Source organism: Kogia breviceps, chromosome 4, assembly GCF_026419965.1.
Source record: "Kogia breviceps isolate mKogBre1 chromosome 4, mKogBre1 haplotype 1, whole genome shotgun sequence".
Classification (NCBI taxonomy): Eukaryota; Metazoa; Chordata; class Mammalia; order Artiodactyla; family Physeteridae; genus Kogia; species Kogia breviceps.
Genome location: NC_081313.1, coordinates 177,032,447 through 177,060,019, shown reverse-complemented (window position 1 = coordinate 177,060,019; position 27,573 = coordinate 177,032,447). Strand labels below are relative to the sequence as shown.

General features: G+C 49.8%; 1 protein-coding gene across 3 annotated transcripts in view; it reads left to right on the top strand.

Annotated features, from left to right (window-relative positions):
- The window catches only part of ARHGEF18 (Rho/Rac guanine nucleotide exchange factor 18), a 62,932-nt gene that overhangs the window by 17,064 nt on the left and 18,295 nt on the right, over positions 1 to 27,573 (top strand). For 2 of the 3 annotated variants that reach the window (XM_067032990.1, XM_059062607.2), the window contains exons 2-9: positions 17,807 to 17,945; positions 19,733 to 19,845; positions 20,003 to 20,143; positions 21,518 to 21,768; positions 22,513 to 22,638; positions 24,314 to 24,431; positions 25,351 to 25,599; positions 27,415 to 27,491. In XM_067032990.1, coding sequence (XP_066889091.1) covers positions 17,878 to 17,945; positions 19,733 to 19,845; positions 20,003 to 20,143; positions 21,518 to 21,768; positions 22,513 to 22,638; positions 24,314 to 24,431; positions 25,351 to 25,599; positions 27,415 to 27,491 — 1,143 coding nt within the window. In that variant the 5' untranslated portion in view covers positions 17,807 to 17,877. Of the gene's footprint in view, positions 1 to 17,565; positions 17,946 to 19,732; positions 19,846 to 20,002; positions 20,144 to 21,517; positions 21,769 to 22,512; positions 22,639 to 24,313; positions 24,432 to 25,350; positions 25,600 to 27,414; positions 27,492 to 27,573 lie in introns of those variants that run through there. The other variant, XM_059062606.2, reaches the window with a different exon arrangement.

Genomic DNA, 27,573 nt, shown 5'->3' with positions numbered 1-27,573 from the left:
ACCCTTGGGTGTCTACCCTTGACCTTCCTGGCAGGGACCAGGTCTTTCTGTGTACCTGTGCCATGAGCACAGAGATGGCCGGTGATGTCACACAGAGATGAGTGACACACGACCCTCACCCTGACGAGGTCAAGGTTTGATGGGGTGGGGGGCAGGTAACGGATGCGCACCGGGAGGCCTAGACCATGAGGGTGGGGGAGCAGGGCAGGGCAACCCAGAGAGACTCTGACCTGACCTCAAAGCTGCCCGAGCACAGAGGCACCTGGGCCAGGGCCCCCAGGGACTCCAGGGCTCCCCAGTGCTGCCTGACGGCACAGTTGGGGTACAGGGTGCAATTGGTGGCAAGAAGTGAGGCCTGGGAGGGGCCCGAACCCTGGAGAGTCCCGCACAAGGAGGCCAGGGAGTTAGGACTTTATACCAAAGCCGTGGGGACGCCGACCAGGTGTGTGGGAAGCTGCACAGGCAGCAGGTGGAGAGGGACTGGGGTGGCAAGTTTGGACGGGCAGCCAGCCAAGGAGGTCACAGCCTTGGCTAAACGGCCAGAACTTGTCCCGCTGGCACGGAGGGAGGGCCCTGCGCGGAGGGGAGGAGGCTCCCAGAGAGCACGGGGAGGGGCCCGGGGACGGTGCAGGGAGAGAATGAGCGAGAATGAGCGTGGTGCGGCGGGAGCCACCACTCCTGGGAAGTGTGTCAAGTCCAGGTTCCCTGGTGGGGGCAGGCCACGTGCTCAGCAGAGCTCTTTGTTTAATTAATTTTTAATTTTTATTGGAGTCTAGTTGATTTACAATGCCATGTTAGTTTCTGCTCTACAGCAAAGTGAATCAGTTATACATACACCTATAGCCACTCTTTTCTAGATTCTTTTCCCATATGGGTCATTACAGAGCACTGAGTAGAGTTCCCTATGCTATGCAGTAGGTCCTTATTAGTTATCTATTTTATATATAGTAGTGTGTCTGTGTCAATACCATTCTCCAAATTTATCCCTCTCCCCTGCCCCCCGAAGAGCTCTTTTGAGCGGATCTAAAGTATCTGAGAATCCAGACCCTCGACCCTGCTTGCAGAGTGAGACCCACTGAGCTCCCCAGCAGCTGGGGATACAGCGCTTGACCAGACAGCGGCCTGCTCTCAGGAAGCTTCCGGACAGTCTGTGCTATGGTGGGGGAAGATGGACTGTGGAAACAAGGGGTGGGGGACCCAGCTGCTAAGAATTTATCCCAGGAGAGTATCCATTGCTGATGACGTATGTCACGCGGATGTCCATCACAGTTTAATTTACAACCACAGGAAACGTCGGAAATACCCCAAGAACATGACATTAGAGGAATGGTCGTGTTTAATAAGTGATTTTACAGCCATTGCAAAAGATTTCCATGAGAAAGCTGTTGTAAAAGCTTTACACAATGTACTTGACAGGCTGGCAGAATGTTTATGACACATCTTAAATGGAAAAGCAGGATGTAAAATTAAGTTTGGGCAGGAGCTCACCCATGTATTAGGTCAAACTGTGGGAAATGGTCGTTTTTGTAGGTCAGAAATGGTTGATGGTTGGCGACCGTGTGACCTCGTTGAAATGAACAGAAATAAGAATGGAAAGGAATGTGCTAAAACCGGAGCAGTGGTTCTGTCTGGTTTGTGAAATCCCAGGCGGTTGCTATTTAATTATTATGGAAAACTAGAAATCCTTCATCTGTGTTAACGTCACCTGTTACATAGGGGAGCCCCCCAGGAGAGCCCACTTCCACGCCCGCCCATGAGCCAGCCGTTCATGGGGACCGCCATCCTGGACTTCCTTTCCTCCAAGCATCACCCCCATCCTTCGGCCCCTTGCTCTCAAGTCACGGCTGGAACCCCTCGGTAGTTCTATAAACTCTCCAGGGCATACCCCACTCAGCCCCAGTTGGCCCTCATGGGGGCCTCAGTCCACCTACATCCGACCCTCCACGGAACTTACTAGAACACAGCTTTCTAGGTGCCACTTCCGGCCAAAGAACTCACCGAACTTGGCCCAGGCCCTAGATAAACTCCAGGGCAGGCTTGGCCGGCCAGCAGTTTGGCCCTCCTAGCTCTGGTTATCGCACTGATACTGCTGTGACCTAAGATGACCCAGCCCCGTGGGCACCACACTGTTGGTTTATTGAGCCTGCCTGCAGGCACCAAAAGCCCCTTTGGTTTTCTCACCTGTGCTGCTGCTACAGGTGGGAACCTCCCATGCCCCCCATCTTTGCCGAATCTCTTGATATTTCCTCCATAGTAGCCTATCAAGATGGTTTTGTGTTTGGGAATTCCCTGGCGGTCCAGTGGTTAGGACTCGGCACTTCCACTGCCGAGGGGTCCCAGGTTCGATCAGTGGTCGGGGATCCCGCGTGCCACGCGGGGCGGCCCCTCCCCAAAAAGAAAAGCTTTGTGTTAATTCATCTCTCTGTCTTTATTTCCAAACAAAATGTGGGACAGCTTCTCTGCTCCATGTCACCTGTGAATTTGATAAGCGAGCCTCCTATGGTCTCATCTCAGGCAAGACCGAGGACAGAGCCCTTTGGCGTTCCACTAGAGACCCTCTTTCTACGTAAGATCGGTCCATTACCAAGCTTGAGTGTGGATGCCCAGGAAATTTTAAAGTCGCCCAACCTGCACCCATCGGTTCTTAATACCCCCTGGAATTTACAAGGATGTCATGAGGGATTCAGCCAGCACCTAGCTGATGCCGCAGGGGCCCGTATGCACTCTGTCTCCCCACTGTGCCCAGAGCCACGAGGATTAGCGACCCATTTGCTGTAGTGGCTGTAAACACCTTCTCTCTGTCTACTCTCCTGTAGGGCTGCAAAGCACACCTCTCAGAGTTTAGTCTTGATTTGCTCCAGGAAACGGGAAACCCAGGATTCACGGCCTATTTCCCATCCCCAAAGCCCATAAGCCATCCTTTGCCAGAGATTGACATCGAGTTTGTGAGATTAACTTCCTTCCTCTTTTCCAATCAGGATCGCTTTGCCCTTCTGTTGTTTTCTGTCACTCTGCTCTCCTCAAAGGCACCCCACACACGCTCCGCCAACTGTCTCCGTGTCTGACGCAAACGTTGTCCGATCTGGTGACTTTAGTTGGTGCCATCTGTGTCCCTGGACAGTCACGTGCCAGGTACTGAGGAGTTGAGGTCAGCTACACGTCCCTCGTCCTGCACTGAGCTTCGACACCGTTCTTAATGTGTTTTCTCTGATCCTTCCTGGTCCAGGTGCCATCTCACCAACAGAGGAGACAAAAGGAAACCACGGTTAAGGAGTCTCGTTTTAGGGAGTTCCCTGGTGGCTTAGTGGTTAGGATCCTGGGCTTTCACTGCTGTGGCCCAGGTTCAATCCCTGAACCGAGATCCCACAAGCCACACGGTGTGGCCCCCAAAAAATGGGGGGGGAGGGGGGAGTCTCATTTTTTTCTCTGTTAAGTGGTATTATGTGGACACACTCTGGGTCCTTTAATTTCGTTTTCATCTTCAATAGAGGTAAAATATGCATAAAATTTGTCATCTTAACCATCTTTTTTTGTTTTTATTTTTAATTTTATTGAAGTATAGTTGATTTACAGTGTTGTGTTAATTGCAGTTGTACGGCAAAATGATTCAGTTATACATATATACATTCTTTTTTATATTTTTCCCCATTATGGTTTATCACAGGATATCGAATATAGTTCCCTGTTCTATACAGTTGGACCTTGATGTTATCCATCCTATATATAATAGTTTGCGTCTGCTAATCCCAAACTCCCAGTACTTCCCTCCCCCAGTCCCTTGGTAACCACAGGTCTGTGTGTCTGCGAGTCTGTTTCTGTTTTGTAGATAAGTTCATTTGTGTCATATTTTTAAATTCCACATGTAAGTGATATCACATGGTGTTTGTCTTTCTCTGTCTGACTTACTTCACTTAGTATGATCATCTCTAGGTCCATCCATGTTGCTGCAAATGACATTATTTCATTCTTTTTACTGGCTGAGTAATATTCCATTGTATATGTGTGCCACGTCTTCTTTATCCATTGATTGCTTTGTCGATGGACACTTAGGTTGATTCCATGTCTTGGCTATTGTGAATAGTGCTGCTATCAACCTAGGGGCACATGTATCTTTTCAAATTATAGTTTTGTCTGTGTATATGCCCAGGAGTGTAATTGTTGGATCATATGACAACTCTATTTTTAGTTTTTTGAGGAACCTCCACACTGTTCTCCATAGTGGCTGCACCAATTTACATTCCCACCAACAGTGTAAGAAGGGTCCCTTTTCTGCACACCCTCTCCAGCATTTATTATTTGTAGACTTTTTAATGATGGCCATTCTGACCTGTGTGAGGTGGTACCCCATTGCAGTTTTGATTTGCATTTCTCTAATGATTAGCGATGTTAAGCATCTTTCCATGTGCCTATTGACCATCTGTATGTCTTTGGAGAAATGTTTATTTTGGTCTTCTGCCCATTTTTCGATTGGGTTTTTGGGGTTTTTTTTGTTATTGAATTGTATGAGCTGTTTGTATATTTTGGAAATTAAACCCTTATCAGTCACATCACTTGCAAATATTTTCTCCCAGTTCGTAGGTTGTCTTTTCGTTTTGTTTATGGTTTCCTTTGCTGTGCAAAAGCTTTATCATCTTCACCATCATAAGTGCACAATTCAGTGGCACTAAGCACATTCACATTGTTGTGCAACCATCCCCACCATCATCTCCAGAACTTTCTCATCTTCCCAAACTGAAACTCTGTCCCCATGAAACACCGACTCCATCCCCCTCCCCCAGCCCCTGGCCCCCACCATCTACTTCTTGTCTCTGTGGATGTGACTCATTTAGGGACCTCACATGAGTGGAATCAGACAGTATTTGTGCTTTTGTGTCTGAGTTATTTCACTGAGGATCATGTCCTCAGGGTCCATCCGTGTTGTAGCAGGTGTCAGAATCTCCTTCCTTTTTAGGGCCAAATAATATTCCAGTGTTATGAAAGGACCACATTTTGTTTATCCATTCATCCATCAGTGGACACTTGGGTTGCTTCCACCTCAGCATTATTGTGAATAATGCTGCTGTGAACATGGGTGTCCCTAAATATTTTCGATTATTTGTCACTTCCCTCCCTCTGTCCCAAGAGGGGCCTGGCCCATTCCTGCCCTTTTGAAACATAACTCAGAGCACCGGCACACGCATACCTTTTCAAATGTTATTCTTTTGTTCTTAACAAGGCTCAGTTCCTCCCGAACTGAACTTTTTTTTTTTAAACAAAGGAAACTTTCATTTGAGAATAGTTTTCAGTTTATAAAAAACTTGCAAAGAGAGTATGGAGTTTCCTTATACGCCCCCCCTACCCCCCGCCGCCACATAGTTTCCCCTGATGTTCACATTACTGTTGACTAAACTCTGTACTTTATTCAGGTTTCACCAGGTTTTCTGTGCCAAGATCCAGCCCAGGAGCCCACATTGCACTGAGCGGATTTCACTTTTGAGCTACTTCCCTAATGTTGTGATCCTTTGCCATTAAGCATTTGTCCGGTTCTAATAACCACTGCGCCACCAGCGGAGCCCCGTTGTCCCGTTCTAATCACCAGCCTTTGAAAACCTGAACTTGGTGGTCTTCCGTGGCAGCCCCTCACCCTCCTCCTTCAGATCCTGCCCCCTTTCCTTACTCCTCGGGATTCTTCATCAAATCATTCTCCACATCTTTTATTTTATTGAAGTATAGTTGATTTACAACGTTGTGTTAATTTTTGCTGTACAGCAAAGTGACTCAGTTATATGTATATATATTCTTTTTATATTCTTTTCCATTATGGTTCATTAGGGTATTGAATATCGTTCCCTGTGCTACACAGTAGGACTTCGTTGTTTATCCATCCTGTATATACTAGTTTGCATCTGCTAATTCCAAACTCCTAATCCTTCCCTCCCCCACCCCCACCCCCAGTCTGTTCTCTATGTCTGTGAGTCTGTTTTTGTTTCGTAGGTATGTTCATTTGTGTCGTATTTTAGATTCCACCTATAAGTGATATCATATGATATTTGTCTTTCTCTGTCTGACTTACTTCACTTAGTATGATAATCTCTAGGTCCATCCATGTTGCTGCAAATGGCATTATGTCATTCTTTTTTTATGGCTGAGTAATATTCCATTGTGTATATGTACCACATCTTCTTTATCCATTCCTCTGTCAATGGACATATAGGTTGCTTCCGTGTCTTGGCTATTGTGAACAGTGCTGCTACGAACATTGGGGTGCATGTATCTTTTTGAATTATAGTTTTGTCTGGGTTCATTTTCCAAATTTTTAAGACCCCCCCCCTTCCTCCTTTAATCTCAGATATCAGGTCTTTGAAATAAACCCCTCTTTTCTTCTTCTTCTCAAAAGTAAACTCTTAACACAAAACCAAACAAAGGGGGAATTATCTATAATCACAATAGGCAGGCATCTACTCATTATAAAACATTACTGCATTTTGGTACCAACATATTCATTGATGTCATTGGAGAAAAGGAAAATGCCATTCAGGTGATGAACCTCCAAGTTATCTGCCAAACAACCCATTTCAGAGAGAGGAAGCTCCTTGGCCATTCTTTTTTGTTATTGTTTGTTTTTGTTTTAATTTTAAGGTACGAATGCTACCTAAGTTGCAGGCCCCGTTCGGTAACGTAACATTCACAGATGTCAGGTGTATCCAGCAAAATGTCATTTCAGACCTGAGCTTTCCAAAAATCTTTTACTCAGATTAATTTTCAGCAAGATACACATACATAAAAGATCACGCAGTTCCCTTTTCTCTAGACACAGGCAGACAGTGAGTTGGGCACAGTTCCTTAGCTAAGCAGAAAGGGTACAGTTGCCCCCCCCCCCATATCCACATGTTCCACATCCTTGATTCAGCCAACCAAGGATCAGAAATACCCCAGAAACTTCCAGAAAGCAAAACTTGAATTTGCTGCACTCACAGCCAACTATTTACCTAGCATTTACATTGTATTAGGTATTATACGTAACCTTGAGATGATTTAAAGTATACCTGAGGGTGTGCATAGGTTCTGTGCAGATTCAGCTGACCCCTGAACAGTGCGGGGGCGTGAGGTAGGGGCGCTGACCCTCTGTGCAGTTGAAAATCTGAGTATAACTTTATAGTTGACCCTTTATATCTGTGGCTCCACATCCTCAGATTCAACCAACCACGGATTGTATAGAACTATAGCACATATTTAGTGGGGAAAAAAAATCCGCTGTAAGTGGACCTGCACAGTTCACACCCGTGTTGTTCAAGGGTCAACTGTATTGATACTTCACCATTTCATACAAGGGATTCAACATCCTGGGATTTGGGATTTTGGCATCCTAGAGGCCCTGAAACCAGTCCTCTCCGGATACCGAGGGATGACCGTATTTAACATTCATGCTAATAACAAAGTAAATTTTTCTTTTTTAAAAAATTTATTTTATTTATTTATTTTTGGCTGCGTCGGGTCTTCATTGCTGTGCGCGGGCTTTCTCTAATTGCGGCGAGCAGGGGCTACTCTTCGTTGCGGGGAACAGGCTTCTCATTATGGTAGCTTCTCTTGTCGCGGAGCACAGGCTCTAGGCGTGCGGACTTCAGTAGTTGTGGCGCGTGGGCTTCAGTAGTTGTGGCTCGCGGGCTCTAGAGCGCAGGCTCAGTAATTGTGGCGCACGGGCTTAGTTGCTCCACGGCGTGTGGGATCTTCCCGGACCAGGGCTTGAACCCATGTCCCCTGCACTGGCAGGCAGATTCTTAACCCCTGCGTCACCAGGGAAGCCCCCAAAGTAAATATTTTCTATGCCGTGCGGTGATGTTGAGGATTTACTCATTAAGGGCAGATTCTCCCATGAGGTCAGGGACAGGCAGGGATGGCCGGCCCAGGGCCATCTGGCAGCTCTCTCAGCCAGGTATCATTGCTTACCATCCACACCTTTGCGCATTTCTCCTTTACGTGGTGGCCCCTGGCAGAGGCTTCTGCACGAAGTCCCCAGGTTTCCAGCCAGGGCAAAGTCTCAGCGTTCGGCCACTCTCAGTGGAGCAGGCCCACATCCCGTTGGGTGGCACTTTTTTTTTTTTTTTTTTTTTTTTTTTTGCCGCACTGTGAAGCTTGTGGGATCTTGTGGGATCTTAGTTCCCCAGCCAGGCATCAAACCCATGCCCCCTGAAGTGGAAGCGCCGAGTCCTCACTGCTGGACCACCAGGGAAGTCCCTCTCATTACTTTTTATACTCTCACAGTCTCTTCTCCCAAATTATGGTGACTTGCCATGAGGTCCTCGGGCATTTCTTGTTTTCATTGTGACCCTCTCTGAATATCTCCAAGCCTGCCTTCTTATAAAGCACTATTCCCAGACCCTCCTCCTTGGCCATCAGAACTGATCTCTGAGGTCTCGGTTGAGTGTCCATCACCTTCTGCAGGAATTTTTCTTAAGAGGCTGTGCCCTTTGGCCTTCCCTCTAAGAGATGAAGGGAGGGAAGAAAGAGGAAGGCTGCTTGTTCTTTCTGCTGAGGTGTCCAGTGAGTGATAAGAGAAGCTCTGGAATTAAATGAGTTCGCAGGAAACACGACTTTATTCACTGTGTGCTGGTCTGAATTGTGTTTCCCTCCAATTCCCATGTTGCATCCCTAAGCCCCCAGCGTGATGGTAGTAGGCGGTGGGGCCTTTGCAAGGTGATAGGAGTAAATGAGGTCATGAGGTTGGGGCCCCCATGACGGGATTAGTGCCCTTATAAGAAAAAACCCTAGATAGCTTGTTCTCACTCTCTCTACCATGTAAGGACCCAGCAAGAAGGTGGCCATCTGAAGCCAGGAAGCAAGCCCTCAGCAAAGGCTGAATCTACTGGCACCTTAGTCTTGGACTTCCCAGCCTCCAGGACTGTAAGACATAAATGTCTATTGTTTAAGCCACCCAATCTGTTATTTTATTATGGCAGCCGGAGCTGTTTACGACTTTGGGCATGAGTGTTCTTTCTTTTTTTTTTTTGGTGGTAGTGATGCTTTTGTTTGTTTCACACTTTTTCTTTTGAAATCATTACAGATTCACAGGAAATTGCAAAGGTGGTACCGAGAGGTCACGTATACCCCTCACACAGTTTCCCCCACTGGTTACTTCTTTGTAACTACAATATAATAGGATATCAAAATGAGGAAATTGTCATCTGGACAATATGTGAGTCTGGTCCAATGCCATTTTATTACATGTGTAGTTTCCCACAGCCACCACTTCCCTCAAAATCCAAGACTGTTCCATCACCACAGATTGCCCTTGAACTTCTGCCTTAAATTCTCACCCACTCTTCACGCACCCGCCCCCCCCCCCTCCACTGGTAACTCCAGCAACCACAAATCTTTTCTCTGTCTATAATTTTGTCATTTCAAGAATGCTACATAGGGAATTCCCTGGCGGTTCAGTGGTTAGGACTCCGCACTTCCCTTGCTGGGGGCCTGGATTTGATCCCTGGTTGGGGAGCTGAGACCCCGCAAGCCACTCAGTGCAGCCAAAAAAAAACAAAAACAAAAACAAAACAAAAAGAATGTTACATAAATGGAATCATACGGTGACCTTTTGAGATTGGCTTTTATTTCAGTATGGCGCCAGTGAGGTCCACCCAGGTTGCTGTGTGCCCTCGACAGTCCCTTTTCCTTGCCGAGTAGTACTCCGTGGCATGGGCGGACCGCAGTTTGTCTGACTATTTACTCAGTGAAGGACATCTGTGTTGTTTCCTGTTTTGGCCTCAAAGCAGCTGCAAACAGTCATGTAAAGGTTTTTGTCTGGACCTGAGTTTTGCATTTCTCTGAGATAAATACACAAGAATGCAATTGTTTAGTTTTCTTTACAGACCACCCAACTATTTTCCAGAGTGGTTGCACCCTTTTACATTCCCACCAGCAATGTATGAGTGATCCAGTTTCTCCACATCCTCACCAGCATTTAGCATCACCGTTTTTAATTTTTGCTGTGCTTGTAGTGGTGGCTCATGGTGATTTTGCATTTCTCTGATGGCTAAATGATGTTGAACATCATTTCATGTGCTTTTTTTACTGTCTGTGTATCTTCTTTGGTGAAATGTAGTCTTCATCTCTTATGCTCTTTTTTTTTTTTTTTTTTTTGCGGTACGCGGGCCTCTCACTGTTGTGGCCTCTCCCGTTGCGGAGCACAGGCTCCGGACGCGCAGGCTCAGCGGCCGTGGCTCACGGGCCTAGCCGCTCTGCGGCTTGTGGGATCTTCCCGGACCGGGGCACGAACCCGTGTCCCCTGCATCGGCAGGTGGACTCTCAACCACTGCGCCACCAGGGAAGCCCTGTGCTCATTTTCTGAATGGGTTGTTTGTATTTTTACTGTTGGATTTTGAGAGCACGTCATATATTCTAAATGCTAGTCCTTCATCAGATAGGCAGTTTGCAAAATATTTCCTCCCACTCTGTAGCCTGTCTTTTCATACTTTTAATAGATGTTCCACAAGCAAATATTTTTAATTATGACGAAGTCAATTTAAAGATATATTTTTCTTTTGTGGATCAGGCTTCTGGTGTCATAGCAAAGAACTCTTTGACCCATCCAAGCCCCAGTTCCTGAAGATTTTCTCCTATGTTAGCTCTGAAAAGTGTTATAGTTCTACATTTTCTGTTTAAATCTGTGGCCCATTTTGAGTTCTTGTTTGTGAAAAACATGAAGTTTAGGTTGAGGTTCATTTTTATGCCCACGGACATGGCCATTGGTCCTTTCTGTGTTAACTTCCAGAATTATCCATAGAACAATACAAACTGTTTTGTAGAATAGTGATTTGCAAGCATATCGCTTGATGGTATAACACGTGTCCTGCATGATATTTACGCCAGAAATATATATTTGCTACCATATTATCCTTTTGCTGTACGTGAGGGATTTTTCAACACAGATCTCTAGATCACTCATTATTAAACATTAATTCGCAACTTATAAATCTTCATCCCAGAAGCAATTAACTGTGGGTGGTAGCAGTACAGGTTATTTCTACTTTTATGCTGTTTTGTGATTTTTAAGTCTTCTGCACACAGAGTCAAGAAGATCCCACAATTCTTTTTTAAGTGGTGTTTGCAGGGTTTGACGTAATTTGGGAGTGGCTGGGGGGGCTTGTGTATTTTTTAAATTTCAGGTTCACAAAGAGTATTCTTTCTGGCTCACACTTCTAAGCCCCAATATGCCTTTTTTCTTTTCTTTTCTTTTTTTCTTTTTTTTTTTTTCTCTCTTTGTCCTCTGAGGCATGGGGTCAAGGTTTGGGGTTTGGGGTTTTTTTTCCCCCTCCTGTATTTTTCCTTTTTTTCTTTTTTATGCTGTCTTGCTTTTGTAACATCCAGCTAAAGCAGGGCAGAGAAATCAATGAGTTGTCTCAGCATTGATTTAGTCTATTCCCAGGTGGCTGCCAGGCCGGGAACTGTGAACTGAAAACTTCATTTGGTATCAGATTTTCGTAATTGTCTCTAGAACACTCGCCCGCAGCCCATGCTTGCTAGAACTCTCCAGAGACAGGTGGCACTCGCAGCCTGAGAGAAAAGTCTTCGAAGACACAAAGAAGGGGGCAGGGAGGGGGGCCTAGGACCCACCAAATATGAGAAAAGGGGCAGCTGTTTCGAAGCCAGGGCTTTGAACCTGCTGGGCGGCTGGTGGTTTTACTGTTTGTTTTTTTTTTGTTTTTAATATTTATTTATTTATTTGTTTGTTTATTTTGGCTGCTCCGGGTCTTAGTTGCGGCACGTGGACTTCTTAGTTGTGGCATGCGGGATCTAGTTCCCTGACCAGAGATCGAACCCAGGCCGCCTGCATTGGGAGCGTGGAGTCTTACCCACTGGACCACCAGGGAAGTCCCCTGCGTGGCCTTTTGCAGAAAACTGCAGGGACCTCTGTGCCCGGGCCCAGCTGCCTCCCAAAGATGTTTCCAGTTACTTTCCCATCGAGCAGCAGGAGGAATCTGCCATTTAGAATATAGAATTCTTTTTTTTTTTAAATTGAAGTATAGTTGATTGACAGTGTTGTGTTAGTTTCAGGTGTACAGCAAAGTGAATCAGTTATAGGTATATATATCTATATGTTCTTTTTCAGATTTTTTTCCATTACTGGTTATTATCAGATATTGAGTATAGTTCCCTGTGCTATACAGTAGGTCCTTGTTGGTTAGAATATAGAATTCTTGCTTGGAAGTTGGTGTTTCTAGAAGCCAGTGTGCTTCTAGATTATAAAGGACAGTTTAAGCTCAATTAAGATGGTCACTTGATATGTCATAATGAATTTCCTTGAAAAATGACTTTCAACAGGTTCTTAACTATCAAGTCTTGCTCATGGACTTCCCTCAAGGGTCCTTACATTCCCCCAAGGGCTGATGGGGTTGTGCTTGTGTATCAGAGGATTTACAGACTGCAGGTCACCCGGGAGCCTAAGTACGCTAGAAATTAGCCCCTGTTAACCTGAACTTCGTGGCGTGGGGTCTGTTGTCCAAGTGAAATCCCGGAGTGGGGTCATCGCAGCTGTCACACCAGCTTCGTCGTCTGATTTGCTCACAGAGACCACTCTTCAAGAAACCGAGGCAAAACAGGTTTAAAAAAAAAAAAAAAGTCATGAGAACAGGCCGCTGTCTGTCTGTGGCCGAGAGGGGCTGTGTTTTCTCCTCCGGGCCAAGAACGTTTTTTTCCATTTTCACCGTTCACTTCTCATTGTCATTCCTGGCTCTCCTCTGGGTCCCCTCCCCTCTGTGGTGGACCGGTTGCCGCAGCGGGCCAGGAGCGTGCCGGTCGATGGCACCTCTCAGCCGGTGGGCAGACGGTGCTAATTAAGCTCCGAATCGGGTTCGATGGCCGTGCAGACAGCACAGCCCAGATCCCAGCGACCCACCACCCCCTGTCTACCCCACCATGGCTGTCTGGTTCAGGAAAACACGAGGGCAGGATGAATACAGATTCCTGTCTGTCTCAGAGCCAGGGGCAGCATGGCTAAGTCATCCTGGGTGTGAAACCTGCAAATCACTGGGCTTGTTCTCCTGCAGAAAGGTAGCGCTTCTGCACAGGAGTTTATCCGCCGAACAGCTTTAACTGAGATGTAATTCACATATCATACCATGCACCCATTTCAGTGTACAGTACAGTGGCTTCTAGTGTATTCAGAATCACCGCAATCAATTCATTTTATTTTGTTTTGTTTTATTTATTTTTGGCCATGCCGCACAGCTTGGGGAATCTTAGTTCCCCAACCAGGGGTCGCACCCAGGCCCTCAGCAGCGAGAGCGCCGGATCCTAACCACTAGACTGCCAGGGAATTCCCCCCCTTTTTTTCCCCCGCAATCAATTTTAGAACCCCCAAGAGAAACCCCGTACCCATTAGCTGTCACCCTCCAATCTCCCCAAGTCCTAGGCACCTACCTATTGATCTACTACTTCCCATCATTGGGGATTTACCCATTCTGCATGTTTCCTATAGATGGACCCCTACACCGCCTGGTCTCGTGTGCCTGACCACTCGCCCTCAGCAGGGTATTTCCCGGGTCCACCCACGTCGGAGCACGTTTCAGCATCTCATTTCTTCTTTAGATGAATGCTCTCCCATCGTATGGATGCAGGATTCTGTCTTTGCAAATTCACCTGCTGGCTAAAATGTATCTGTAACCCTCCAGTCGGTACTTGTGGGGTGTTTTCACAGTCACGTGCAGAGACACGTGCGCTGAAAAATGTGAGTCACTGAGGCGCACGTTCCCAGCTGAGGTTGAACAGGCCGTGCCCTGCATTCTTGCTTCAGTTCGTACTGCAAACACGTGTCCTTTTTGCAGGGTATTTGGTGCCACGTGTTTTGCCCTTTTTTTTGGTGGGGGGGAGCTTTTTGTTGGTGATTTGGCAAAGGGGCCCCCAAGCATAGCGCTGAAGTGCTGTCTAGTGGTCTTAAGCACCAGAAGGCTACAGTGGGCCTTAAGAGAAAAATCTGTGTTAGACCAGCTTCGTTCAGACACAAGTTCAACGTTACTGAATCAACAGTATATGTTAAACAATGCGTTTTTCAATAGAAACTCAAATAAAACAAGGTTACAGGATGAATGGTTGGCAAAAGTGCAGCCAGAAGCTCCCATAGGAGCTGTGGTTCCGTATTAGCTAATTCAGTCACTACCACGAATAACAAGAATTGACTGTAACTTTTTATTCTGGAGTAGTTCAAGACTTACAAGAAGTTGTAAAAATAGACTTCCTGTGTACCTTCCACCAAGCATATCCCCCACCCCCGGCCCCGTCATGACATCTCAGATAACCATAGTCCAGTGGCAGACCCTATTTGGGTTTTGCTAGTTGTTACCTGCACTCTTGTGAGGGAAAGGGGAGTGTATATATCTATGAAATGTTTTCCAGGTGTAGATGTGAGTAACCAGTACCACAGTCAAGAGGCAGAACTATTCCATCACCCTAAATAAACAATGATTTCTTTTTTAAAAAACGGTGGTAGGGCTTCCCTGGGGGCGCAGTGGTTGAGAATCTGCCAGCTAATGCAGGGGACACGGGTTCGAGCCCTGGTCCGGGAAGATCCCACGTGCCGCGGAGCAACTAGGCCTGTGCGCCACAACTGCTGAGCCTGCGCGTCTGGAGCCTGTGCTCTGCAACAGGAGAGGCCGCGACAGTGAGAGTGATTTGGCAAAGGGGCCCCCAAGCATAGTGCTGAAGTGCTGTCTAGCGCTTCAGCTAGATAGTGAGGCCCGCGCACCGCGATGAAGAGTGGCCCCCCGCTCGCCACAACTAGAGAAAGCCCTTGCACAGAAATGAAGACCCAACACAGCCAAAAATAAATAAATAAACAAATGTGGGGTTTTGATTCAGAAAAAAAAAAAAAAAAACCACAAAAATGGTGGTAAAATAAACCTAAAACTGACTAGTTTAACCAGAGTACAATCCAGTGGCATTAAGTGCATCCACAGTGTTGGCAACCAGTACCACCATCCATCTTCAAAACTCTCTGCATTTCCCCCAATTGATACTCTGTCCGTCTTAAACAAAACTCCCCATTCCCCTTCCTCAGTCCCTGGGAACCCCCCATTCTAATTTTTCTCTCTATGAACCTGACTCCTTTTGGGACCTCCTAGAAGTGGAATCCGAGGGTATTTGTCATTTTTGTGTCTGACTTTATTTCACTGACACCATGTCCTCACGTTTCATCCATGTTGTAGCAAGTGTCAGAATTTCCTTCCTTTTTATGGCTAAATAAAATCCCGTGAAACAGTGATTTCTTGGCACCTGTTTTGTGGGAGGTACTGTCCTCCATCTACTGGGGAGGCAGACAGTGATCGGAATAAGTAAATTATATCATACGTTTAGGGGGCTAGTTCATTATTCTTTTAGCTGGAATTCTACCCCTTGTACCCTTTTGAGTCCAGTGGTACCTGGGGCCCCAAGACATGAAAACCTCTAAGTGTCTTCTTAATCATCCAAGGAAGATCTAATTCCATTTATCGTAGATTTAGCATTACCGATCATTTTCTAAAAATTCTCTGGAACCAGTGATGCTTAGAGGGTGTTTAGGGTGACTTTTCCTCCCACGGGCTGTTTGATTAAAGCAGAATCCACCCGACTTCAGGCAGGACCTCGCATCACAGGAACAATCTGTCAGCCGCACCAGGACGCCGGGCAAAGTCTTCATTTTAGCATTTGCCCCATATTTGTACATCCAGGTCATAATTGCCTGGGTGGAGTCCACTGGGCGTAGAAATGCCAGGAAGTGCCTGCCCTGGACCGTGGAGGCCTCGATTTATGATTTTCACCATTGCAAACTAGTGTTGGTATGTGAGTGACAGCCTTGTCACCTTTGTCTACTATGATAATAGCCATTGTTAGCTATTTATGATCATGACGTCAGGATGTTTGAGGTCACCGACCAAATGGCATCACGTCTCCGTGCTGCTCGGAACCAGAGTCCCAACCACTTTCCTTGTGTGACATAGAGAAACTGGTGGGTGGGTGCATTGGGGACCCAGGAGCCAGGTCAGGAAGGCCACTGGACAGATTTCTTCTTTTTTTCTTTTTTCTTTTTCTTTTTCTTTTTCTTTCTTTCTTTCTTTCGGTTTTGTTTTTTTTTTTTGCCATGCTGCTCGGCATGCGGGATCTTAGTTCCCTGACCGGGGATGGAACCCGTGTCCCCTGCATTGGGACCACGGAGTCTTAACCACTGGACCACCAGGAAAGTCCCCAGATGTCTTTTGTCTTAGAGCAAAGCTTTCAAATGTGGCTTTCACCCTGAGAATAAATAAATTAGCCAAGCGGCCCGTCGCAACTAGGCTTGACTTAAATGGTCGACTTGTCAAATAGGAGGAGGAAAAAAAAAAAAAAACAGCCTCATTAATGACAGCCTGGCTTTCCAAGAGCTGCATCTTTCTATCGATGGGGAAGGAGCAGTGGGTACAATACATCTGAACATTCCAACTCTTTTTTTTCTTTTCAATACATATTTTTTAATTAAAAAAGGTAAAAATTACATTCACGTTCTTTGAACACTTATTCTAATATCACATTTTTTTAAAAATAATTTGACTCTGTCCCTTACCTTGTGTTCAACATCCTTTCTATTCACTATCCAGTCTGATGCTAGATTTCTGTTTTTGTTTGTTTCTGTTTTTGTTATGTGTGTGTATGTGTTTGGGTGTATGTGTCCAAAATCCAGTACAATCGTGTACTTCAAGTATAATTATAATAGATCAATACTTGTCTCTAGATTATGACCTTAATAGAACATACACATTCTTGCTAGTACTGAGTATGAAAAAAATTGCAGATTTGAATCAGGTAGTCAGTCCTGTGAGTGAGGTCATGGACTTTCATTTATCAAATATAAGTGGCACTGGACATTGTACACATCTTCTTAATTCTCACTGTCCTTATTTATCAAGGTGAAGATAAGATTGCATACCTTGATACTTATTGAGAGGATGGAATGAATTAACATACAACATATGGGAAGAAACATATTCAAGTATATGATCTACTGGAGGTAGTTGGCAACAGTAATATCCCAACTCTTAACGAGCAGATGAGGGCGGACAGCCCTTCGGGGCCCCTGTTGTGTGTTAGGTTGGTTTACGATCACCTTGTAATATAGGACCAGGGCCTCTCATCAACCTTGGGAGTCAGATTCTATCGGAGCAATTGCGAACAGTGGTGCATGCGGCCCAACACCAGAGACCCCATGGTCTCTGCATCTCAGAATCATCCTGACGGCCGGTCTCAGATTAATTACAATCTGAGATGTGTGTGATGTCAGCACAGGCTCCCAATCCGTGATCTTAAGACTCTTTGCGGTGGATGTAAACTGCTCTTTGCTTTTTACCCCCTACCAAGACGGAGGGGTGTGGGGTGGAGGAGTTGTCGTGTTATTCTTGTTTTACCTGAGGAGAAAATACGGTGTGATCTCCACACTAAACGGTCACAGCGGGGACCAGCTTCCTGCCCTCCATACCCGAGGCTTCAGCCAATACAGTAAGAGAAGCAGCTTTCCGCTTCTAGAAGGATCACCCCCGGGGCTATAGAAACGGCACAGCCCGGCTGGGTCTCGGCGCCCCCAGCGTGGCCATGGGGAACGCACGCTCCAAGAGCAGCGACGGGGCCAGCTCACTCCGTGGCCGCCCCGAGCTCTCGTTCTACAGCTCTTTCCCCAGGAAGTGGAGCGAGAACGTCTTTCTGGATAACGAGCTGCTGACCTCCAAGATTCTGTCCGTGCTGCGGCCCCAGTCGGAGCGGGGCCTCCGGACGGGCCACCTCCGCTACCCTGCCCACTTCCTCAGCACCAGCTCTGTCTTTGCCTCCGTCGCAGCATCCCTGAAGGAGCACCCGAGGACCACCGTCCTGTCCGATGGCAGCCCGGGCCTGGCCAGGAATGTCGGCATGACGGTCTCGCACAAGGGGGGTCCACAGCCAGCACCCAGCCCGGCGGGAACGGGGACGAGACTTGGGTGAGTCGGGCAGCCCCTCTGCCACAGGGGCTGGCGAAGGGAGGGAGCAGGGGTGGCGTTCCTCAGGGACCCCGAGGACAGCCTCTCCGGAAGGAGACCCTCGGTGGGGGGGAGTTGGGGAGAGCCCCACTATGCAGTGAGATTGCTGTTAACACATGCTTTGGAGATTCACTCCTTTTCCTTTTTCAAAAATGATGTGTTCTGGGGGTCCTCGGCCATTTGGAGCCAGTTTGCTTCCTGCTCTTGAAGGACCCTTGGACAGGGCTCCTTTGTGTCCTCCAGACGAGGCTGGAAGTCCACTGAGGTTGCCATGAAGTTTGTGTCCTGTTATTCATGCCTTAATCCGATTTTCCTAGGACTTTGAGGTGGTTCTTGTAATATTGCATTCAGCAGCGTTCAGGTAGAAAAACTCACGTAAAAAAAAAAAAATGTCACTGCAGTGATCCTTGGATGAGTCGGTGGGGAAGGGAGCTGATTTTCTTTTTCCTCTAGAAAGGATTCTCCCTCCAATCTCAAGTGGGAATGAGGCTGTGTCCACCCTACTCTGGCCAGAAAGAATTCCAGGGGCTCCTGAGGGCTCCGGTGGCCAGGAAAGGAGGCATATAATGAATGCACCCTTAGAGTGTACTTGAACATTAAATTAAAGTTAGTTTTGATGGCAGATATAGGGAACAAACTAGTGGTTGCCAGTGGGGAGAGGGAAGGGGAAAGGGGCAAGACAGGGGCAGGGGATTAAGAGGTACAAACAACTATGTATAAAATAGATAGGGCTTCCCTGGTGGCTCAGTGGTTAAGAATCCGCCTGCCAGTGCATGGGGACATGGGTTCGAGCCCTGGTCCGGGAACATCCCTCACGCTGTGGAGCAACTGAGCCCATGCACCACAACTACTGAACCTGCGCTCTAGAGCCCGTGAGCCACAACTGCTGAGCCCACGTGCCACAGCTGCTGAAGCCCGCATGTCTAGAGCCCGTGCTTTTCAACAGAGAAGCCACCGCAATGAGAAGCCCAAGCACCGCAACGAAGAGTAGCCCCCGCTCACCGCAACTAGAGAAAGCCCGCGCGCAGCAACAGACTCAACGCGGCCAAAAATAAATAAATTAAATAAATATATTTATTTTAAAAAATAAAATAGACAAACTACACGGGTATATTATACAACACAGGGAATATCGCCAGTGTTTTTTTTTTTTAATAAGTATAAATGGAGTATAACCTTTAAAAATTGTGAATCACTGTTATACACCTGTAACTAATATAATATTGTACATCAAGTGTACTTCCCCCATAAAAAAGGGCAGTTTTGATGGAAGAAGACCTGATGTCACATTGACAGATAGTCTCCTAATTTTTCAAAATGATCTGTGAGTTAGGCTTATGCTGATAGCCAGAAAGTTCTCAAATAGTATCTAAGCAGGTTGAGTAATAACGTGATTTGCCTTTGTAGAGTGTGTGTGTGTGTGTGTGTGTGTGTGTGTGTGTGTGTGTGTTTGATGCAATTTTTTTTATTTTTTATTTTTTTTTATTTTTATTTATTTATTTTTTTTTCTTTTTGTGGTACGCGGGCCTCACTGTCGTGGCCTCTCCCGTTGCGGAGCACAGGCTCCGGACGCGCAGGCTCAGCGGCCATGGCTCACGGGCCCAGCCGCTCCGCGGCACGTGGGATCTTCCCGGACCCGGGAACGAACCCGTGTCTCCTGCATCGGCAGGTGGACTCTCAACCACTGCGCCACCAGGGAAGCCCTGATGCAATTTTTTTTAATGACTGGTTTTATGATTTCCATCTAGACCAGTCACAGGAGAGATGGATGAAACCGACACAGTGTCTCTGAAGTTCAAGCAGGCAGCCGACGACTCTCTTTCACTTACATCTTTGAACGCTGACTCCATCTTTATAGAAGGTACCGTCGCCTCGATGCTTTCTCGGGTGTCAGGTGGTCTCCGTCCACTGGGAGGCGCCGGGACCCACATCCGGGCGTCCAGGCGGCACGGGCAGGGGCAGCCCCGAGCCTGCCAGGCCCCGGGCCCCTGAGCAGCGGCCTCCTATCCTTCCCTCAGACTCCTACACTGCCTCGCTGAGGCGTGAGATCGAAGCAGATGCCCACGAGTTCGAGGCCGAGTCCTGGAGCCTCTCCGTGGACCCCGCATATGTGAAGAAACAGAAGAGGGAGGTGGTGAAAAGGCAGGATGTGCTTTATGGTAAGGAGGCCCGCCACGCCAGCCCTTCACTTCCTCCCCCTCCCCTCCCTCTTCTCTTCCTCCTCCCCCTCCTCCCCCTCCTCCCTCTTCTTCTTCTTGATTTTTTTTTTTTTTTTAAATTTATTAATTCCATCTGGGAGCCAGGGCTCCACTGCTGACCCTCCCTGAGACTGTGTGACCCGCTCCACCTACTCCCCCAGGGTAGCCCTGCCTTCCAGGCCCGGAAGGAGGTGGCCGGACGGGGCTCTGTGAGAACCAGTCCCCGAGGACAGGAATGGCCGAATGCCCAGTCCTGACTCGTCCTTACCTTGCTGGTGAGCCCGAGAGAGAAGACCGCCTGGGCCCACCCCAGCCATCCCTGGTGACCACAGACAGGCCCGGGCGTGGTGGAGGTTTTGGGGGCGGGTCCCTCTCTGCATGTGACTGTAGCGCTGCTCCGGGGTGGGCGCCCCTTCCCACCGGCTGTTGGAAAACCTGGCCGTAGGCGGCCGCTGTCCTTAGATGAGATGTTGCAGTCACTGTGGAAACCACATCTCCCCGGCACCGCCCATCCCTGGGCTGGGTGCCCCCCGTGGGTTCCTCCAGGCCCCCAACACTGCTCAGTGGTGTCCACTCACCAGTGGACCCTCACTTCCTTCCACGTTTCACACACTGAGCGCCCTGCCAGGGCCAGAGCAGGGTGGGGTGTGGGTGGGGAGGAGAGCCGGGCCCGGCCAGGAGTCCTGCCTAGAGGGTGGGGGGGGCGGCGCAGTCCGTCGCTCCCCTCTGGGCAGCCCTGTGTCACACTGTCTCCACTGCTGGGCAGGCGCAGAGCCCTTCCAGCCCCGTGGCTGGCGACCCTGGCCCCGGCTGGCGCCACTGACTTCTGTTTCATCTCTAACAACTTCAAGGCCTTGACTTAAGCGGCAGAGGAACTCCATCACAAATTCGAATCTTTCTTTGCCTTTAACAGTGAATTAAAATCCTCCCTGGAGCTCTACTTTTCCCATCAGTTATAGTCTGGGACAGGTCTCTGACACGCAAGTTTCACCTCCCAGGGAGGGGTGTTCATCAGAACAGTCTTCTTGTTTCAAACAGCCTGGAAGCATCTTCGGTTGACATTAGGCAGGAACCCCTCCTGTGAATTTGAGGTCCCAGCCCACATCCAGGTCCTCTCTTTCCTGATGTCCCTCCACCCCTCGCTGCCCCCTTAAGCTGGGCCCCCAGCACTGCTGGGCCGGGGAGAACAGGAAGCCTGGCCCCTGGGCTGTCAGACCACCAGTGCGAGGGCTTCGCGGAAACCTGAGAAGCCGGCCTGGCCCGTCGCGGGACAAGGGAGGGCCGAGCCGGGGCGTTGGCTCCGCACCGCTAAGTCTCGCGTCCCTGTCCCTGCAGAGCTGATGCAGACGGAGGCCCACCACGTGCGGACGCTCAAGATCATGCTGAAGGTCTACTCCAGGGCCCTGCGGGAGGAGCTGCAGTTCAGCCCCAAGGCCGTCAGCCTCCTCTTCCCGGGCGCAGACGACCTGCTGGAGGTGCACGGCCACTTCCTGTCTCGGCTGAAGGAGCGCCGTCAGGAGTCCCTGGAGGAGGGCAGTGACCGCAATTATATCATCCAGAAGATCGGGGACCTCCTGGTACAGCAGGTGGGCGCGGCCAGGGCGGCTCAGGGCCTGGACCAGCCCCTGCCCCGTCTCTTTCCTTCCGATGCAGAAAGAACATGCCCCCCATTTACTGAGAGCCCCAGCCCCCGAGGACTGCAGTCCTGGCCCCTTAACAGCCGCACACCCTGCCACCAGCCTAGAAACACAGAGACCTAAATGGCGAACGCACTTGTCTAGACACTATCCAGTGGGTGTTCTGGGCTTTTGGTTGGTTGGTTGGCTGGCTTTTATTTTTTTTGGTCTTGACGGCTGTTTGGTTTTTGGACCAGAGCCATCCATGGTAGGGCCGTTGACCCTGAGCTGACTTCTGAGTGGACTTCTGGGCCGAGACCGAGATTGACAGAGGGGACCCGGGACCCCTCGTCTGCCCTTGGAGTGCCCGAAGCATCCCAAGTCAGCTAACTGGGATGCGTGAGAAGACGCCGTTCGCTTTTGAATTTTTCTAACATTCTTCCACTTAAATTTATTTTTCCTTCTTGGGTTTCGGGATGTTTTACAAGCACCTGTGATGTGTAGACATTTTCTCCTTTTCCCTTTCGGTACCTTGTGCTGAGACACCACGTACTGAAGCATTTCTCTGTTTGGGTGCCAGCGAGCCAGACAAGAAAGTGAAAAATCCCAAGTCAAGTCAATCTGCGTTTTAGCAGAGTCAGGCGAATGAGGTGAAAACATTCCCTGGCAGTTTTTGTGTTTCCTTCTAGTAACGCCTCCACGGCCTCTCTTCAGTTTTCAGGTGAAAACGGGGAGAGAATGAAAGAAAAATACGGTGTCTTTTGTAGCGGCCACAACGAAGCCGTCAGTCACTACAAGTTGCTACTGCAGCAAAATAAGAAATTTCAAAACTTGATCAAGGTAAAAAAAAAAAAAAAAAAGAGGTGTTTATTTATTTTTAATTAAAAACATATCCTCAGGACTTCCCCGGCAGTCCAGTGGTTAAGAATCCACGCTTCCAATGCAGGGGGCACGGATTTGATCCCTGATCAGGGAACTGAGATCCCGCGTGCTGCACGGTACGGCCAAAAAATTTCAAAATTAAAAAAAAAAAAGAAGTATCCTCTTTGCAATGGGTTGTTCCCCACTACCCACCCCCCACCCCCAAAGAACTGTGTAGTCTTTTGGAGAACTTGGGATTATAAACGACTTGTTATAAGGCAGTGATTTTTTTCAAGGTTCTGTCTCATTTTTAACCACAAACTCATTCAGAACACAGTGGTGAAAGCTCTGGAGAATCCCCGGGTGTAAAGCAAAGCAGGCCTAGGGTTTTGTTCCTGCTGCAGCAGGGTGGCCCCTGAGATGGCCCTCAGTGGATGGCCATGGGTCCTCAGACCGTTCAGGGGACACGAGTGTCCTCGCAAGGTGCCTCCCCACCAGCTCTGCCTCCGATGCTCCGGCAGGTGCACAGCCTGCCTTCCTCTCAGCCTTTGTCCTTTCGTCACCTCCTCCCCCGTCTGGTCCCCATTCATCCCCCGCAGCCCGTGGAATGACCCATACCCGTCTTCTTTCCACCCAGCAGTGAGCAAGTGCTCAGGGCCCAGGAGCTGAGTCGGTGGTCGGGCAGGACCCCTCCGCCCCGCATCCTGGGAGGCGCCTCTGGGTCAAGGCTGCTGGGCGCCTGGTCAGCATGTGCCCTGCGGCAGCCCTGGCCCACTGTACCCCACAACAGCTCCACACCTGCAGCCTATACCCCAAGGACTCTGCCCTGAAGTGCTATCCAGCAACTAAAGGTCTAGAGTTAGGGATTCAGGGTTGTTAAATTTCACCCCCGGGAACTTGCCTGGCGGTCCAGTGGTTAAGACCCCGTGCTTCCACTGCAGGGGGCACGGGTCCGATCCCTGGTCGGGGAACTAAGATCCTGCACGCCACGAGGTGTGGCCAAAAAAAGAAAAAAATTCTAAAAAACTTTCACCCCATTATCCCGGCAGTTGAATAGATGTGAAAAGGAGAGGGTCGTTTGGGGGCCTGAGTCCAGTGGTTAGGACTTGGCGCTTTCACTGCCGCGGGCCCAGGTTCAATCCCTGGTCAGGGAACTAAGATCCCACAAGCCACATGATGTGGCTGGGGGAAAAAAGTGACTTCAGGTGACCACTTCTTAGGCTCTTAGCCAGAAGGGTGCACCGGCAGCCGCCAGGGAGCCAGTTCAGAGAGCACCGGCCCAGACGCCTCTGGAGGGTCCTAACGGCCATCAGCAGGGTTAGGGTCTGCGCATGCGCGTGGGCACGTGGCCAGCTCTCCAGGCGATTCCCATAACCACCCCCCACTCCCTCCCGCCCACCCCGGCTGGTTTCTTCCTAATGGGTTCTGCGGGAGCCCACATTTTATAGCAGGTGAGGCTGCCTCTGCCTTTGTGTCCTTTCTGTATACAGCAGGCAGTCCCTGCTTTCAAGTACCTGCAAAGCGTCAAGGAAAAGGTCCCCGTAAGCCAAAAAGGGACCGTGAACTGGATATCACTTGCTATCCGACCATGAACTGATGTGGCGGGAGATTAGACACCCACGCAGCATGGCTTTGTTTTCTCCGTGTTTCATAGAGAATCGGCAACTTCTCCATTGTGAGGCGGCTCGGCGTGCAGGAGTGTATCCTTCTGGTCACCCAGCGCATAACCAAGTACCCCGTGCTGGTGGAGCGTGTTATTCAGAACACAGAAGGTGCGGTAGTTCTCCTGTCTTGCCCTTAGGTGCTTGGTGGGGAGGAGGGTCTCTGTCTCCCCACCCCCTATTCTAATAGTGGGTTAGATAATCCACTCTGCGATCTGTCCCTGGTTCTCCAGAGGCAGCTGGGCTCAGCAGTCACTAACTGAGCTGCCACCTTGCAGAATCCACTGTGCTGGTTGCTAGGGTTTCCAGCCAGGGTGCCTGGTCTCGCCTGCCGTTACCCCCCAGTCCCCGCACAGTCTGGGCTGGAGCAGCCCTCAGTCAGTATTGGAGAGTGGATGAAAAGACACAGGTAGTGCCCTTGCTAAGGTCACCCCTGGGTGACCCACACAGGCCCAGAGGTGACCTCCATGTCACATGCCTGGTGCCATGGAGGGCAGAGAGAACGGGTATGTAGCCCAGCCAGGGGTTCCCGGAGGCCAGGGCAGTGCTGACCGCACCTCCGTTATCTCCAGGGGATTTGGGTGGTGGGAGAATGCACAAAGTTCCCCTGCCCTGAAAGTGGAGCCCTTGGAGTGGGAGGAGCCAAGCGGAGCCCTTGGAGTGGGAGGAGCCAGCTCTTGCTAATGGTCGGAGGTGGAGGGAGTCTTTTGTGGAGAGCTGGAGGGCAGAGGAGAGTCTGTTTACCGAGGAATGGCCGGCGGAGTTATGCAGGGGCTGTTTTTGCCGCTTGATTTGCACCTCAGCTTCTGCATTCGACAGAAGCTCTGTCTTGGTGAAAACCAAACGCTGGGCTGTCACGTTTACTTTGGAGAAGCGTTTACATCTCAGGAAATTTGAGTTGAAAGGTGATTCTCGAGGGTCCTCTGAGTAGTGGCCTCGGGACACACCTCCTCGACCCCGTAGCCTGTCCGCCTCCGTCGTGTTCATGGACGCAGACCAAGGAAAGCGCTAACTCTGCTGTGTGTGGCAGCTGACTCCGAGGACCACAAAGACCTGATCCAGGCCCTGAACCTCATCAAAGGCATCATCTCGCAAGTGGACACCAGGGTCAGCGAGTGTGAGAAAGGCCAGCGCCTCAGGGAGATCGTGGGGAAGATGGACCTCAAGTCCTCCGGCAAGCTCAAGAACGGGCTGATCTTCCTTAAGGAGGACATGCTGCGGCGGCAGCTCCACCTGGAGGGCACGCTGTGCTGGAAGACCACGTCCGGGCGCCTAAAAGGTAAAGTCCCGCTCCAGTCACCTCTGCTGGACGCCATCCTGGGTTGGTGGGTGCCATCTCAGATCAGTGACACCATCTTGAAGTGGTGGGTGCCATCTTGGATCAGTGGCGCCATCTTGAAGTGGTGGGTGCCATCTTGGATCAGTGGCGCCATCTTGGAGCGGTGGGTGCCACCTTGGATCAGTGGCACCATCTTGAAGTGGTGGGTGCCATCTTGGATCAGTGGCGCCATCTTGAAGTGGTGGGTGCCATCTTGGATCAGTGGCGCCATCTTGGAGTGGTGGGTGCCATCTTGGATCAGTGGTGCCATCTTGGAGTGGTGGGTGCCATCTTGGATCGGTGGGTGCCATCTTGGATCAGTGGCGCCACCTTGGAGTGGTGGACGCCATCCTGGGTCGGTGCCACCACCTTGGAGTCTTGGGTACCTTCTTGGATGAGTGAGCACTATTTTGGATTGACGGGCACCAGCTGGCACAGAGCCACTGCAGCCTGGCTGCTTCGTGGCTGAAGGGAGGTTACCTGCTGAGTCAGGTCGAGCACAGAAGTAGAGCAGGAACGAGGTGGAGGTGGTCGTACCAGCACCCTCTGTGTCCGATGGTTGAGATGGTGTGGTGCACACAGGGAAGGCCGCTGGGTGAAGAGGGCACGCCGAGTCATTGACTCCTGAACAGAAACCTGGGGTATCAGGACACCCCAGATTTAGCAGAGGCCCCAGGGTTCTAAACAACAGTCATGGGCCCCAGTGGGCTAGAGGATGCCACCTGGGCCACGGACCTCTGTGGCCCCCAGCATCCCACCCGCTGTTCGGGGTGAGCTCCACGCCCTACTTTCAAGATCGTGGTGTGGTTCCAGACCAGAGAGCGCCCAGGCCTCATCCCCGAGTTTCTTATCCATTTCATGAGCCTCTAGAAACATCCTAACCTGTCCACTGGCATCAGCCTCTTAAAGATCTTTGGGGGGTGTCGCAGGTAGCCAGACGACAGGATGTGCTTGTTCTTAATTTGAGCAGGTGAGCAGCCAAAAGATACAGTTTACAGTTGAGCACCCCCTGCATGCCAGGCACCGAGATGGGTGGCAGAGGCCCCTGCCCACGTGGGGCTCCAGTTGGTGGGCAGAAGAGAAGTAAGCACAAAAACAGTGAAAAGCACAGTAAGTGCTTTAGAGGAGCCCAGCAGGCTGCGGCGCGAGAGAGTTCCGTGAGGAGAGGGCGTCTGATTGGGATGGGGTGTCTCAACAAGCTCCCCAAGGAGGCGGTATTTTCGTTTCCCGCAGCGCGAGCGCTCCTGTTGGAAACACAGCTCGGGATTAGCACCCACGTGCACCAGCTCTGCCGGGCGGGCCACCGCACCATGTCCCTACAGGGACAAGGCTCCGAGCCTGCCGCCACCAGGAAGCTCGGGCATGTGGGCATGAGAGTTTTGCTATGGCAGGAAGCAGGTCACGAGCGTCCAGGGGCTCAGCGTTAAAAGCTTAAACCAGGGGCTTCCCTGGTGGCGCAGTGGCTGAGAGTCCACCTGCCGATACAGGGGACGCGGGTTCGTGCCCCGGTCCGGGAAGATCCCGCATACTGCGGGGCGGCTCGGCCCGTGAGCCATGGCCGCTGAGCCTGCGCGTCCGGAGCCTGTGCTCCGCAACGGGAGAGGCCACAACAGTGAGAGGCCCGCGTACCGCAAAAAAAAAAAAAAAATCTGAAACCAGGAGGGTGATGGGGTGGGGTCAGGTTGAAGGGTGCCCACGGGCTGTGGTGCCGGCCTGGGATTCCGCTTCTGCCCGGTGGGACCCTGTAAGATGTTTCCTTCTGCATTCTCCCCTTAGATGTCCTTGCTGTCCTGTTGACGGATGTGCTTCTGCTGCTACAAGAAAAGGATCAAAAATACGTCTTTGCTTCTGTGGTATGTGTCCCGTCCCTTCGCAGAAAGGGCCGCTCGAAAGCTGCCTGCACGGGCCGGGGAGGGGGGACCGCCCCACTGCCAG